Source organism: Sapajus apella, unplaced genomic scaffold (assembly GCF_009761245.1).
Source record: "Sapajus apella isolate SASKATOON/1434 unplaced genomic scaffold, GSC_monkey_1.0 scaffold199, whole genome shotgun sequence".
Classification (NCBI taxonomy): domain Eukaryota; kingdom Metazoa; phylum Chordata; class Mammalia; order Primates; family Cebidae; genus Sapajus; species Sapajus apella.
The window spans coordinates 767,899-782,545 of NW_022437139.1; the positions used below are offsets into that span (position 1 = coordinate 767,899).

At 38.5% G+C, this 14,647-nt stretch overlaps 2 protein-coding genes across 2 annotated transcripts in view; one reads left to right on the plus strand and one right to left on the minus strand.

Moving 5' to 3' along the window:
* The window catches only part of LOC116543866 (zinc finger protein 429-like), a 785,602-nt gene that overhangs the window by 603,329 nt on the left and 167,626 nt on the right, over positions 1 to 14,647 (plus strand). The window lies entirely within an intron of this gene.
* The window catches only part of LOC116543879 (zinc finger protein 726-like), an 86,306-nt gene that overhangs the window by 36,139 nt on the left and 35,520 nt on the right, over positions 1 to 14,647 (minus strand). The window contains 1 exon segment of the mRNA XM_032269836.1: positions 14,443 to 14,647. This exon segment is cut by the window's right edge and continues 1,229 nt beyond it. Within this exon segment, the coding sequence (XP_032125727.1) occupies positions 14,443 to 14,647 (205 nt within the window).

The window sequence follows — 14,647 nt, forward strand, 5'->3', positions numbered from 1 at the left end:
AAAAAAAAAAAAAAAAAAGAAAGAAAGAAAGCTTTTATCTCCCTGGTTTGCTGTATTCCTAGATATTCTGTTCTTTTTGTGGCAATTTTTTAGTTAAATAAAATTTCTTTTCTTTTTTTTTTTTTGAGACGGAGTTTCACTCATGTTACCCAGGCTGGAGTGCAATGGCGCGATCTCGGCTCACCACAACCTCCGCCTCCCGGGTTCGGGCAATTGTCCTGCCTCAGCCTCCTGAGTAGCTGGGATTACAGGCACGCACCACCATGCCCAGCTAATGTTTTGTATTTTTAGTAGAGACGGGGTTTCACCATGTAGACCAGGATGGTCTCGATCTCTTGACCTCGTGATCCACCCGCCTCGGCCTCCCAAAGTGCCGGGATTACAGGTTTGAGCCACCGCGCCCGGCCTAATAAAATTTATTTTCTTAAAAATAACTGTGGTAGGTAGCTCAGTGGCTCATGCCTGTAATCCCAGCACTTTGGGAGGCGAGGTAGGTGGATCATGAGGTCAGGAGTTTGAGACCATCACATGGGGAAACCCCATCTCTACTGAAAATACAAAAATTATTCGGGCGTGTACCTGTAATTCCAGCTACTCAGGGGGCTGAGGCAGGAGATCACTTGAACCCAGCACGCAGAGGTTGCTGTGAGCTGAGATTGTGCCATTGAACTCCAGCCTGGGTGATAGAGCAAGACTCAATCTAAAAAAAAAAAAAAAAAAAACCTGTGGGGAAATTTATTGATGTGATTTTCTCTTTTTTTTTTTTTGAGACGGAGTTTCGCTCTTGTTACCCAGGCTGGAGTGCAATGGCGCGATCTCGGCTCACCGCAACCTCCACCTCCTGGGTTCAGGCAATTCTCCTGCCCCAGCCTCCTGAGTAGCTGGGATTACAGGCACGCGCCACCCCGCCCAGCTAATGTTTTTTTTGTGTTTTTAGTAGAAACGGGGTTTCACCATGTTGACCAGGATGGTCTCGATCTCTTGACCTCATGATCTACCCGCCTCGGCCTCCCAAAGTGCTGGGATTACAGGCGTGAGCCACCGCGCCCGGCCTCTTGATGTGATTTTCACTAAACATAGTTTTCTTTTACACAACTCTGTTTTTTTCACACAGAGACTTTCTCTGCCAAAAATTTATTATTCTTCTTTTGACTCTTCTCAGTTAGGGTTATTTCTCCCCAGGGGAGACTGTAACCAAGCAGGTGCAATTTCAGCCCAGTCTTGAAGAAGATAGGCCTCGGCTGGCCAGGTAAGCTCTAAACAATTGTAAATAACTACCTTGTAAAGATGTATAATTTATATCTTGTATTTATTTACCATAAATATTTATTAAGCTGTAATTTTCACATTTTTATTCTGGTATGTACAACTATATCTACATAACACCAATTATAGTATTTTAATAAACAGAAGAAATATATCTATAGCTTTGCAAAAAAATAAGCCTGATACATTTATATCTGTATAAGATTTGTAGAATTAATTTCCTAAGGCTCAAGGAACTAAAGTACATGTATATGCCCCCCCATTAAATTTAAATTAAATAGATTTCTATTTTGCCAAATTGAATGCTGTATGACATTTATAACCAGATACACAAAATATAAATTGAATCATGAATGGACTGCTGATAATAGGTACCATAACTTACAAATGTGATTTCAGTTAAAAAGAGGAAAATAATTGCTTTCCTGTATTTTCAGTGCATGCTAATCACAATCACCATTACAAAAGATCAATTTAATTACAGATTATTCAGACATGTAACACACATCTAAATATTAAATTGACACCACAATAAAATATTTAAATCTGCGAAAAGACACTAGAACATATGGTCAATAATACCATGAGCTGCCGAAGGTTTTTAATAGGTAATGCAAATGACAATCAGTTCTTTACGCCACCACAAGAGGAAAAACTGGTACTGGTGAATCTCATTCATATCAAGGAAGAAAAAAATGCACAATTCAATATGCAAAAAAGATTGTTTATACCAGATACATACATCATAATCATGGTTATTTGATATGAATATTAAGTATTCTATTAGAGTTTGCAAAATATAATTCTGTTGCTTATGAGTGATTAGCAAAAGCCCAACTATTCAAACAGCCATGAAAAAAATTTTTTTTTGGTAAATTATGTATTTTTTAAAAAAGTTGAAAAAAAAATGCCTGGGGTGGTGGCTCATGCTTGTAATCCAAGCACTTTGGAGGCCAAGGCGGGCGGATCCCCTGAGGTCGGGAGTTCAAGACCAGCCTGACCAACAAGGTGAAACCCCGTCTTTAAAAAAAATAAATAAATAAAATAAAAAAGTTGAAAGTGAAACTATCAACCACATAGGAGCCTTATGAGTTCCTTTTAATGGTAGTTAGATGGCAAGAGCTGGTATTTTGGTTAAGTCAGCCAATTCAAAACTCACAGAGAGAAGTTATCAGGTACCAAATTATAAAGCAGATTTTATTCATTAAAAGCATCTTAAGCAGCAGAAATTACAATAATGAAGCAATTTAGTATTTCCACTAATGATAACTGGTATTAAACAAGTTAGATTCTGTGTTGGCCATTTGTCATCTGCTACTCCTATTCTTAACTGCTCCATAAACTTACTGAATCACAGGGCCATAACAGCAATCACTGTTGCTTACATGCTTTTTGTCAGGCAGCTCTTAAGAGCCTGGAAACGTTATTTTATTCCCAACCACTGACAGTAACATGCATTATTTTATTTTGTACTCAATAGGGAAGAGCCCCACGTTTTTTCCTTCGAACCACCATGGTCGTAAAGAAATAGTCCCAGTTCCCTGAGAACTCTGCTTTCCTGCCCCTGCGTGAAATAAATGGCAATTGTGAGGCTCCCCCATGGCCTGCCTTGCCTCTTGTTTCTGATGGAAGTGTATTAAACACCTTTTAATGGCATTCACCTTTGTTTTATGAATTAAGATCCAGGCAAAATTCAAGAAATCATGGTGCTGTCTTTGTTACCAGAAATATATATGGGGTTGGACCAGGCGCAGGGTCTCACATCTGTAACCTTAATACTTTGGGAGGCCGAAATGGACAGATCACCAGGAGGTCAAGACCAGCCTGGCCAATACAGCAAAACTCTGTCCCTACTATAAATACAAATTTAGTCATATGTGGTCGTGGGTATCTGTAATGCCAGCTACTCGGGAGGATGAGGCAGGAGAATCGATTGAACCTGGGAGGTGGAGGTTGCAGTGAGTGGAGATCAGGCCAGTGCACTCCAGCCTAGGCGACAGAACAAGACTCTGTCTAAAAAAAAAAAAGTAATTGATAGTTTGATAAAAATAACAATTTGTAGGCTGCTCTAGGTAGCATAGACATTTTACATTCATTCTCCAAATCCATGAGCATAGAATGTTTATTTATTTGAATTGCCTCTCATTAACTTTCAGTAATGTTTTGTAGTTCTTGTAGAGATATTTTACCTTCCTGGTTTGTGTTTTGTTGTTGTTGTTGTTTGAGATGGAGTCTTGCTCTGTCATCCAGGCTGGAGTGCAATGGTGTGGTCTCGGCTCACTGCAACCTCCACCTCCCGGGCTCAAGTGATTCTCCCACCTCTCCCGCTTCAGCCTCCCAATTAGCTGGGACTACACTCACATGCCATTACTCCTGGCTAGTTTTTGGTATTTTTAGTAGAGTTGGGGTTTCACCACGTTGGCCCACCTGGTCTCAAAGATCCATATGGTCTCCTGACCTCAAGATCCATATTCCTTGATCTCCCAAAGTGCTGGGATTACAGGTGTGAGCCACCGTGCCCAGCCTACCTCCCTGATTTAATGTATTTTAATGTTTATGGCTCTTGTAAAGAAAACTACTTGATTTTACTCTCAGCTTGGATGTTATTGGTGTAAGGAAATGCTGCTCATTGGTGTATATCAGTTTTGTATCCTGAGACTTCACTGAAGTCATTTTTAAGCTTAGGAGTCTTTTGGTAAAATCTTTTTTTTTTTTTTTTTTTTTTTTTTAAAGATGGGGTTTCACCATGATGGCCAGGCTGGTCTTGAACTCCTGACCTCAGGTGATCCACCCACCTCAGCCTCCCAAAGTGCTAGGATTACAAGCGTGAGCCACCGCACCCAGCCGGTAAAATCTTTAAAGTTTTCTAGGTAGAGAATTATATCATGAGTGAAGATAATTTCATTTCTTCTTTTCCTATTTGGATGCCATTTCTTTCTTTTTTTTTTTTTTTTTTGAGACGGAGTTTCGCTCTTGTTACCCAGGCTGGAGTGCAATGGCGTGATCTCGGCTCACCGCAACCTCCGCCTCCTGGGTTCAGGCAATTCTCCTGCCTCAGCCTGCTGAGTAGCTGGGATTACAGGCACGTGCCACCATGCCCAGCTAATTTTTTGTATTTTTAGTAGAGACGGGGTTTCACCATGTTGACCAGGATGGTCTCGATCTCTTGACCTCGTGATCCACCCGCCTCCGCCTCCCAAAGTGCTGGGATTACAGGCTTGAGCCACCGCGCCCGGCCTATTTCTTTATTTTATTAGATTGCTCTGACTAGGAATTCCAGAACTATGTTGAATAGGAGTGTTTAGAGTGGAAAGTCTTATTTTTATTCTAATGAGAAATGCATGCTGCTTTTGCCTGTTCAGTATGTTAACGGAGGATTTGTCGTACATTGCTCTTAGTATTTTGAGGTATGTTTCATCAATACCTACTTTGTTGAGACTATTTTCATGAATAAATATTGGATTTTTTTGAATGCTTTTTCTGCATCCATGGTGTTAATCATATAATTTTTTGCTTTTAATTACATGGTCAATTACACTTATTGACTTGTATATGATGAAACATACTTGCACAAGTGATATAATCCTCACTGATTGTGGCAAAATAACATTTTGGTTTCCCCATAGACTCAGCTTGCTAGTACTTCATGGAGGATTTTTGTTTCGATGTTCACCAAAAATATTGGCCCCTAGTTTTGTTGTTGTTGTGCCTTTACTAGACTTTGGTATCAAGAAGATGCAGATTTTATATTAGTTAGGTTGGAATTCCACCTGGATTTTTTGGAAAAACATTCAGTAGAATTTGTACCAGCTCATCTTTGTATATGCAGTAAAATTTGGAAGTGATTTCATATAATTTAGGCCTTTTTATAGATGGTATTTTTTTATTACTAATTCAACTTCATTATATATTTTATATATTTTTGCCCTGCTCAAGAGTTCTGTTTCTTCCTGGTTCGATCTTGGAAAGTTGTGTGTTTCCAGTTTATTCATTTTCTCCAAATTTTCTAGTTTGCAGGCATAGTGATGTTCATAGCAGTCTCTGATTATTTTTTTGTATGTATTAGTTTTGATTTCACATCTCTAACTTTTAAATAGATGCAGAGTGCAAAAAGAAAAACAAATAAATGCACAATAGAAGTTTAACAAAATTTAACATTCCCTTATGATAAATCTCTGAAAAATTTAGGTATAAAACAAATGCAGTTTGGCCAGGCGCGGTGGCTCACGCCTGTAATCTTAGTACTTTGGCAGGCCGAGGTGGGCGGATCAACTGAGGTCAGGAGTTCAAGACCAGCCTGGCCATCATGGTGAAAACCCATATTTAAAAAAAAAAAAAAAAAAAAACAGGCCGGGCGCAGTGGCTCAAGCCTGTAATCCCCGCACTTTGGGAGGCCGAGGCGGGTGGATCACGAGGTCAAGAGATCGAGACCATCCTGGTCAAAACGGTGAAACCCCATCTCTACTAAAAATACAAAAAATTAGCTGGGCATGGTGGCGCGTGCCTGTAATCCCAGCGACTCAGGAGGCTGGGGCAGGAGAATTGCCTGAACCCGGGAGGCGGAGGTTGCGGTGAGCCGAGATCGTGCCATTGCACTCCAGCCTGGGTAACAAGAGCGAAACTCCATCCCAAAAAAAAAAAAAAAAAACAAATGCACTTCATCCAATAAGTGCCACATATAACCAAAAAATGCTAACACTGTACTAAACAGGGATATGTTGCTAGCTTTTACTCTTAAGAGCTAGAATGAAGTAAGGGTGCCCACTCTAGTCAGTGTTACTAAACATAGTACTGAATGTCCCAAACAGGGAAACTAGAGAATAAATTCAAAGATATCCAGATTGGAGAAAAGGAAGTTAAATTATTCCTGTATAATTTTCTTTTATCCCTATACATAATCTTAAGTATACTAAAGCCTAAAACTTTCGTAAATATTAAAAATAACAAACAGGCTGGGCACGGTGGCTCATATCTATAATCCCAGCACTTTGGGAGGCCGAGGCAAGCCAGGTGTAGTGATGGGTGTCTGTAGACTCAGCTACTTGGGAGACTGAGGCCACAGAATCATTTGAACCCGGGAAGCAGAGGGTGCAGTGAGCTGAGATGACGCCACTGCGCTCCAGCCTGAACAACAGACCAAGAATTCATCTCAAACAACAACAACAACAACAACAAAACAAATTAAAAACTTTCAAAATATAAAAGCACCACCAAAAAGTCATGATAGCTTTTTTTTCTTTTTTTTGAGTCGGAGTTTCGCTCGTTACCCAGGCTGGAGTGCAATGGCGCGATCGCAAGCTCCGCCTCCCGGGTTCAGGCAATTCTCCTGCCTCAGCCTCCTGAGTATCTGGGATTACAGGCACGTGCCACCATGCCCAGCTAATTTTTTGTATTTTTAGTAGAGGCGGGGTTTCACCATGTTGACCGGGATGGTCTCGATCTCTTGACCTCGTGATCCACCAGCCTTGGCCTCCCAAAGTGCTGGGATTACAGGCGTGAGCCACCGCGCCCGGCCCATGATAGTATTTTTATACATTAATAACTATCTTCAGACCTTGCACGGTGGCTCACGCCTGTGAAACCAGCACTTTGGGAGGAAGAGGTGGGCGAATCATGAGGTTAGGAGTTCAAGACCAGCCTGATCAAAAGGGTGAAACCCCGTAACTTCTAAAAGTACAAAAATTAGCTGAGTGGGTGGCAGGCAGCTGTAGTCCCAGGTACTCGGGAGCTGAGGCAGAATAATTTATTTTTAACCCGGGTGGAGGAGGTTACAGTGAGCTGAGATAGCGCCACTGCACTGCAGCCTGGGTGACAGTGAAACTCAGTCTCAAAAGAAAAAAAAAAAGAAAACAAAAACAAAAAACAAAAAGCTATCTCCAAATGAAATAATTAAAAATCAATTTCATTTACAATAACTATAGTTTGATATAAATTTAACCAAAATTGAAATTTATATCATTTTATTAAATTTTATTAAACACTTTATATTCTATTGTAAAGAATATTATAGAAATTAAAAAATACATAAATGGAATAATATCCATGAACTGGCATTATTAATATTTGTATTACACAAAATTTTTTATAGGTTTAATGCAACCTTTATCAAAATACCAGTGACATACTTCATAGAAATTTTTTATAAGTATATCTAAAATTCATATGGTACCACAAAAGGTCCTGAATAGCCAAAGCAATCAAGAGAAAAGAACTGAAGGTATCACCCTACCTGACTTTGAAATATACTATAAAGCTATGGTAACCAAAACAGTATGGTACTTGAATAAAAAGAGAAACCTGGGTCAATGGAGCAGAAGTAAAAAAGAGGAGAAATATATCCATGTATTTACAGCTAACCGATTTTAAATATAGGTGACTTTTTAAAAGGGAAAGAACAGTATCTTCATTAAATAATGTTAAGAAAACTTTATATTGACATGCAGAGAAAAAAAAATGAGACCCTCTTCTAACACCATATGTAAAAATAAACTCAAAATAAATTAGCGACTTTAAGGCCTGAAACTCTGAAATTACTATTATCAAAAAATACAGTGAATACCCTATAACACTGGTCTGGGCAGTACGTTTTTTGATTTAATCTAAATATCCCAGGACACAAAAGAATAAATAAGTCACATCACTTCAAATTAAAAAGCTGCTGTGCAGAATCTGACACAATCAACAGAATGTGACAACTAAAATGATGAAAATATTTGCAAATTATACATGTGATGAGGGGTTAATATAAAAAATATATTAACTCAAATGATAATACAATTAAAAAACTAGTAACTACTAAAAATAAGCAAATAGCTGAAATAAGTATTTTTCAAGAAAGGACATACATATGTCCAACGGATATATTTGAAAATGCTCGATGTCAATTATTATCACAAAAAGGCAAGCCAAAATATAAAAACTATGAGATATCAACTCATTCCTGTTAGAATGACTCGCATTAAAAAGAAAAAAGTGTTGGTAAAAATGTGAAGAAAAGGGAATCCTTGCACACTTTGGTTTGAATGTAAATGAGGACTGCCATTATGAAAAACAAAATAGAGATTTCCAAAAAAACTTATCTACCATGTAATACAGCAATTGCACTACTGGATATATATAAAAAACAAATAATATCAGAATGAAGAAACATTTGCACTTCTGTTGTTTGCAGCACTTTTCACAATAGTCAAAATATAGAATAAACAGTTCAACATCTAATATGTAAATGAAGACAAGGTGGTAGGTATACACAATGGAATACTATTTACTATTATTTTTGTTTGTTTGTTTGAGATAGTCTCTCTCCATGACCAGGCACCAGGCTGGAGTGCAGTGGTGCGATCTTGGCTGACTGCAGCCTGCACCTCCTGGGTTCAAGCAATTCTCCTGCCTCAGCCTCCCGAAGTAGCTGAGACCACAGGCATGTGTCACCACGCCTGGCTAATTTTTTCGTATTTTTAGTAGAGGCAGGGTTTCCCCATGTTGGCCAGGATGGTCTCCATCTCTTGATCTCGTGATTCTCCCACCTTGGCCTCCCAAAGTGCTGGGATTACAGTCATGCGCCACTGTGCCCAGCCTATTTATTATTTAAATGAGAAAATTCCTTTTTTTTTTTTTTTTTGAGATGAAGTCTTGCTATGTTGCCTAGGCTGGAGTGGAGTGCAACGATCTTAGTTCACTGCAAACTCTGCATCCCTGGTTCAAGGGATTCTCATGCCTCAGCCTCTGGGGTAGCTGAGATTAAAGGCTTGCACCACCATGCCCAGCTGAGTTTTTTTTTAATTTTTATTTTTTTGGTATTTTTAGTAGAGACCGAGTTTCTCCATGTTGCCCAGGCTAGTCTTAAACTTGTGGGCTCAAGCAATCCACTTGTCTTGGCCTCCCACAGTGCTGGGACTACAGATGTGAGCCACCATGCCTGGCCTAAAAAAAATAAATAAATAAATAAAAATAAATCTATTTTAATGACAGGGATGAAGCTGGAGGACATTATATTATTTGGAATAAGCCAGGCACAGAAATATTAACATCTTATGATTTGAATTACACAAGGATTCCAAAAAATTATTCCCACTGATTTAGAGAGTAAAGTGTTGACTATCGGATGTCAAGGTATTTGGAATGGAGGGTTGAAAAAATGTCTGTCAAATAATACATAATTACAGTCGAATAGGAGAAATAATTTCAAGAGATTTTTTGTACAACATGGTGACTACAGTTCATAATAATGTATTTGGATTTTTGAAAAATAAGATAATGTCACATGATCTCACCAAAAAATGTTAACTAAGTGAAAGTATTAATTACTTTCTCTGAGTTGAAGTTACAAACTAACTCCAGCAGGAATATTTACGAATCATTATGGAGCATCTATTACACAGCAAAAACTATAATTTATGTTTGCTACCTTTATATATAAAAACATCCTCATGAGCTGCTGAGTGCAGTGACTCAAGCCTATAATCCCAGCACTTTAGGGGGCAGAGGTGGGTGGATCACTTCAGGCCAGGAGTTCAAGACCAGCCTGGCCAACATGGTGAAACTCCATCTTTACTAAAACAAAACAAAACAAAACAAAAATTACCTGGGTGTGATGATGCATGCCTGTAATCCCAGCTACTCAGGAGGCTGAGGCTGAGAATCACTTGAACTCGAGAGGTGGAGGTTGCAGTGAGCCGATCACGCCACTGCACCATTGCACTCCAGCCTGGGTAACAAGAGCGAAACTCCGTCTCAGAAAGAAGAAAAAAAAAAATCCTCCTGACTTTTGAAGCCTCTCTAGTACTTAGCTGAACAAATTGACTCAATAGATAGAAATACTTATGTCAATTATAAAACGTGAAAGGAACAATCACTAAAGAAAGCTTATATATTGTTCTCCATTAAAAGAACAAAATGGAGTGCACCAACTCAATAAAGTGTAGCAATACACTAATTTTGGAATTAACATCTAAAAATTATTTGGAGTGTACTAAATTTTATAAAAATTCTTGGCTGGGGGCAGTGGTTCACGCCTGTAATCCCAGCACTTTGGGACGCCGAGGCGGGTGGATCACGAGGTCAAGAGATCAAGACCATCCTGGCCAACACGGTGAAACCCCGTCTCTACTAAAAAAATACAAAAATTAGCTGGGCATGGTGGCACGCGCTTGTAGTCCCAGCTACTGGGGAGGCTGAGGGAGGAGAATTGCTTGAACCGGGGAGGTGGAGGTTGCAGTGAGCCGAGATCCCGCCACTGCACTCCAGCCTGGTGCCTGGCAACAGAGCAAGACTCTTATCTCAAAATAAATAAATAAATAAATAAAAAATAAAAATTCTTATAATCACAGACCATCTCACATAATGAATACTTCATAAACTATAAAAGAAACAAAAAATATGTAAGAAACAAAAAAAGTAGGAGTCTAGCATGAATACTAGGCACGTAAATACAGAGAATTTGCATGGGAAGATTCAGAACTGTTAAGTCATGGATTTTGCAGTAATAAATTCATTACAAAACAGAAAGTATATATTTGCTTTCAGCATTTTTTTAGATTTTTTAGTTTTATAGTAGTCACCTTAAAGTAATTTTTGTTCCCATATTGCTCTTTTCAAACTCATACTCACACAAACACATTCCATAATTTTCTTATACCTAAGGTTTGTCTTTAGACTAATAACTCTATAGAAGTCAAAACTAAGGCCGGGTGCGGTGGCTCAAGCCTGTAATCCCAGCACTTTGGGAGGCCGAGGCGGGTGGATCACGAGGTCAAGAGTTCGAGGCCATCCTGGTCAACACAGTGAAACCCCGTCTCTACTAAAAATACAAAACATTAGCTGGGCATGGTGGTGCGTACCTGTAATCCCAGCTACTCAGGAGGCTGAGGCAGGAGAATTGCCTGAACCCAGGAGGCGGAGGTTGCGGTGAGCCGAGATCGCGCCATTGCACTCCAGCCTGGGTAACAAGAGCGAAACTCCGTCCCAAAAAAAAAAAAAGAAGTCAAAACTAAAAGTCTGTATGTTTTTGCAGGCAGACAGGCCACATGTTCAAAGAAAAATATATAAGAAATTTGAAAATACACTTATTAAAAATTTAAAAATGAATTATATTTATACTTGTCTATAATTTTTATTATGACCATAAAAATAACCCTGTAGTAAATAAAAATTGTACATGTAAAAATTGTTTTTAAGTGTAGAATTGGATTGTTTGTAAAACAAAGGATAAATGCTAGCACTGAAGGATGCCTCGCTTAATGCTGATATTATTACATATTCTATTCCTTTATTAAAATATGCCATATATTGCATAAATATATAATCATATTATGTACCCACCAGAATTAAAATAAGTTTAAATGATTAAAAACAATAAAAATTTAACCCGGCCGGGCGTGGTAGCTCACGCCTGTAATCCAAGCACTTTGGAGGCCAAGGTGGGCAGATCACCTGAGGTCGGGAGTTCAAGACCAGCCTGACCAACATGGTGAAATCCCATCTTAAAAAAAAAAAAAAAAAGAAAAAAATTTAACCTACAGAAATAATATTCTTTAACTTATTTGCAGTTGAAAGCCACTGGCAAAAAAAATTACTAGAGACATTAATCCATTATGTATATTGTTATGATCTTTTACCTATACCCTTGGATAAGGTGGAAGAGGTTCAAGTTTGTGGCATAATAACGCTTCATTGAATGCACAATAGTATTTAACATGTAAAAATGTTGAATTAAAGTATTAACTTTATTAATCTAGAATTTTTTAATGTACTGCATTTCATTATATAAAAGTAGTTAACATACTAATTTAAACATGTTGTCTTCATATGACAATGCAGAATATTACTCTAAACATCTACATCATGCATCACTCAATATTATGTTAACCTTTAAGAGCCTCTCCACTCAGATTTTCAATGTCCATTTTACATTTTAATGTCTTTACTTTTCTATAGAAAAGATCATAAATAATACCCACCTAATAAAAAAGAATTTCTTGTCTAGAGGCCCAGGTGGGTGGACTACAAGGTCAGGAGTTTGAGACCAGCTTGACCAACATGGTAAAACCACATCTCTATTAAAAATACAAAAATTAGCTGGGTGTGGTGGCAGGTGCCTGTAATCCCAGCTACTTGGGAGGCTGAGACAGGAAAATTGCCTGAATCCAGGGGATGGAGGTTGCAGTGAGCTGAGTCATGTCACTGCACTCCAGCAAGACTCTGTCTTTAAAAAAAAAAAAAAAATGCCAGATGCAGTGGCTCACACCTGTAATTCCAGCACTCTGGGAGGCCAAGGTGGGTGGATTACGAGGTCAGGAGTTCAAGACCAATCTGGCCAACATAGTGAAACCCCATCTCTACTAAAAATACAAAAATTAGCTGGGTGTCATGGTGCAGATCTGTAATCCCAGAGACTCAGAGGCTGAGGCAAGAGAACCGCTTGAACCCAGAGGCAGAGGATGCAGTGAACCGAGATTGCGCCACTGCACTCCAGCCTGGGCGAAAGAGTAAAACTCCCTCTCAAAAGAAAAAAACAAAACAAAAAAGAATCTCTCCTATCTTTGATGCAGCAACAATTGATCGCGTGCTTTCACGTGTGAATCCAATAGAAATGAAGAAACAGGAAACAATTTGAGGATTGAATGACATTATTCACTTCTCAAAAAATCTGTAATATTTTTTAAGAAATATACTTTCAATGTAATAAGAACTGTAAAAAAACCTTCTGATTCTCTTAAAGTTATATGCAAAGAATTTTTCTACCAACTTTAGTTTTAGATTTTCTGTACTCAGCACTCTGATTTAGGATATCTGATGTGTCAGTGCCTTATATATTTCTACCATAAATACTCTGATATTTGCATAGACCTAATTATATATATATATTTTTTAACTTTTACTGCATCTGCAGAAATATCTTCCAGTATAAACTGTTATTTTCTAAGATGTAGGTTTTGAAAAAGTGTTTTTCCAAATTTATTACATCTGCACAACTTTTCTTCAATAGAAATCCCCTGATGCAGAACAAAGTTTGAGCAACTACTTGAGTTTGCCTCTAGAACAAAATGTCTGTAATAAGATCTGCGATATAAGTAAAGCAGTATAACTCTCTTTACATTTGTAATTTCATCTTCAAAATAAACACCTTTCACTATAAAAGCTTGTATTTTCTGAAAAATCTTGACAGAAATTGCACTTATAATGCTTTTATTAAGTATGAATTCTCTGGTGTTAAGATGTAAGCATGTGGTATGAGATGTGAGCAAGTAAGACATGAGTAAGATATGAAAATGGATTTTTCAGTCTTTATATAATTTATCTCAAGTATAAATTCTTTCCTGTACAATAAAGTGTGAGCATTGGTTACAAGTTTTCCCACATTGTTCACACGTGTAGGCCTTTTATCTAGTATAAATTATCTTACCTAAATCAAGTATGACAACTATTTAAAGGCCTTGTCTCATTCTTCAGATTTCTAGGACTTCTCACCACGATAATTTCTTTTCTGATTAGAAAAGTTTGCTGGGGCCGGGCGCGGTGGCTCAAGCCTGTAATCCCAGCACTTTGAGAGGCCGAGGCGGGTGGATCACGAGGTCAAGAGATCGAGACCGGGCCAGGCGCGGTGGCTCAAGCCTGTAATCCCAGCACTTTGGGAGGCCGAGGCGGGTGGATCACGAGGTCAAGAGATCAAGACCATCCTGGTCAACATGGTGAAACCCCGTCTCTACTAAAAATACAAAAAATTAGCTGGGCATGGTGGCGCGTGCCTGTAGTCCCAGCTGCTCAGGAGGCTGAGGCAGGAGAATTGCCTGAACCCAGGAGGCGGAGGTTGCGGTGAGCCGAGATCGCACCATTGCACTCCAGCCTGGGTAACAAGAGCGAAACTCCGTCTCAAAAAAAAAAAAAAGAGAAAAGTTTGAGGTGCTGTGAAAAGCACTGTCAAGTATTTCTGGTTTGTGGAGTTTCTTTTCAGTATAAATTATTTCATGTCTGTTAAGAATTGAGGGCTTATTAAAGGCTTTGCCATATTTTTCACACTTGTAGGATTTCTGTACAGTATGAATTTAATACTTAGTAAGACTTGAGAACTGGTTAAAAGCTTTGCCACATTCTTCACATTTGTAGAGTTTCTCTCCAGTATGAATTATTTGTTTAATAAGGTTCAAGGACTAAAAGCACTGCCACATTCTTGATAGTTGTAAGGTTTCTTTCCAGTATGAATTTTCCTGTGTTTAGTAAGAGTTGAGGATTGGTTAAAGGCTTTACCACAGTCTTCACATTTGTAAGGTTTCTCTCCAGTATGAATTATCTTATGTTTATTAAGAGTTGAGGACCGATTAAAAGCTTTGCCACAGTCTTCACATTTGTAAGGTTTCTCTCCAGTATGAATTATCTTATGTTT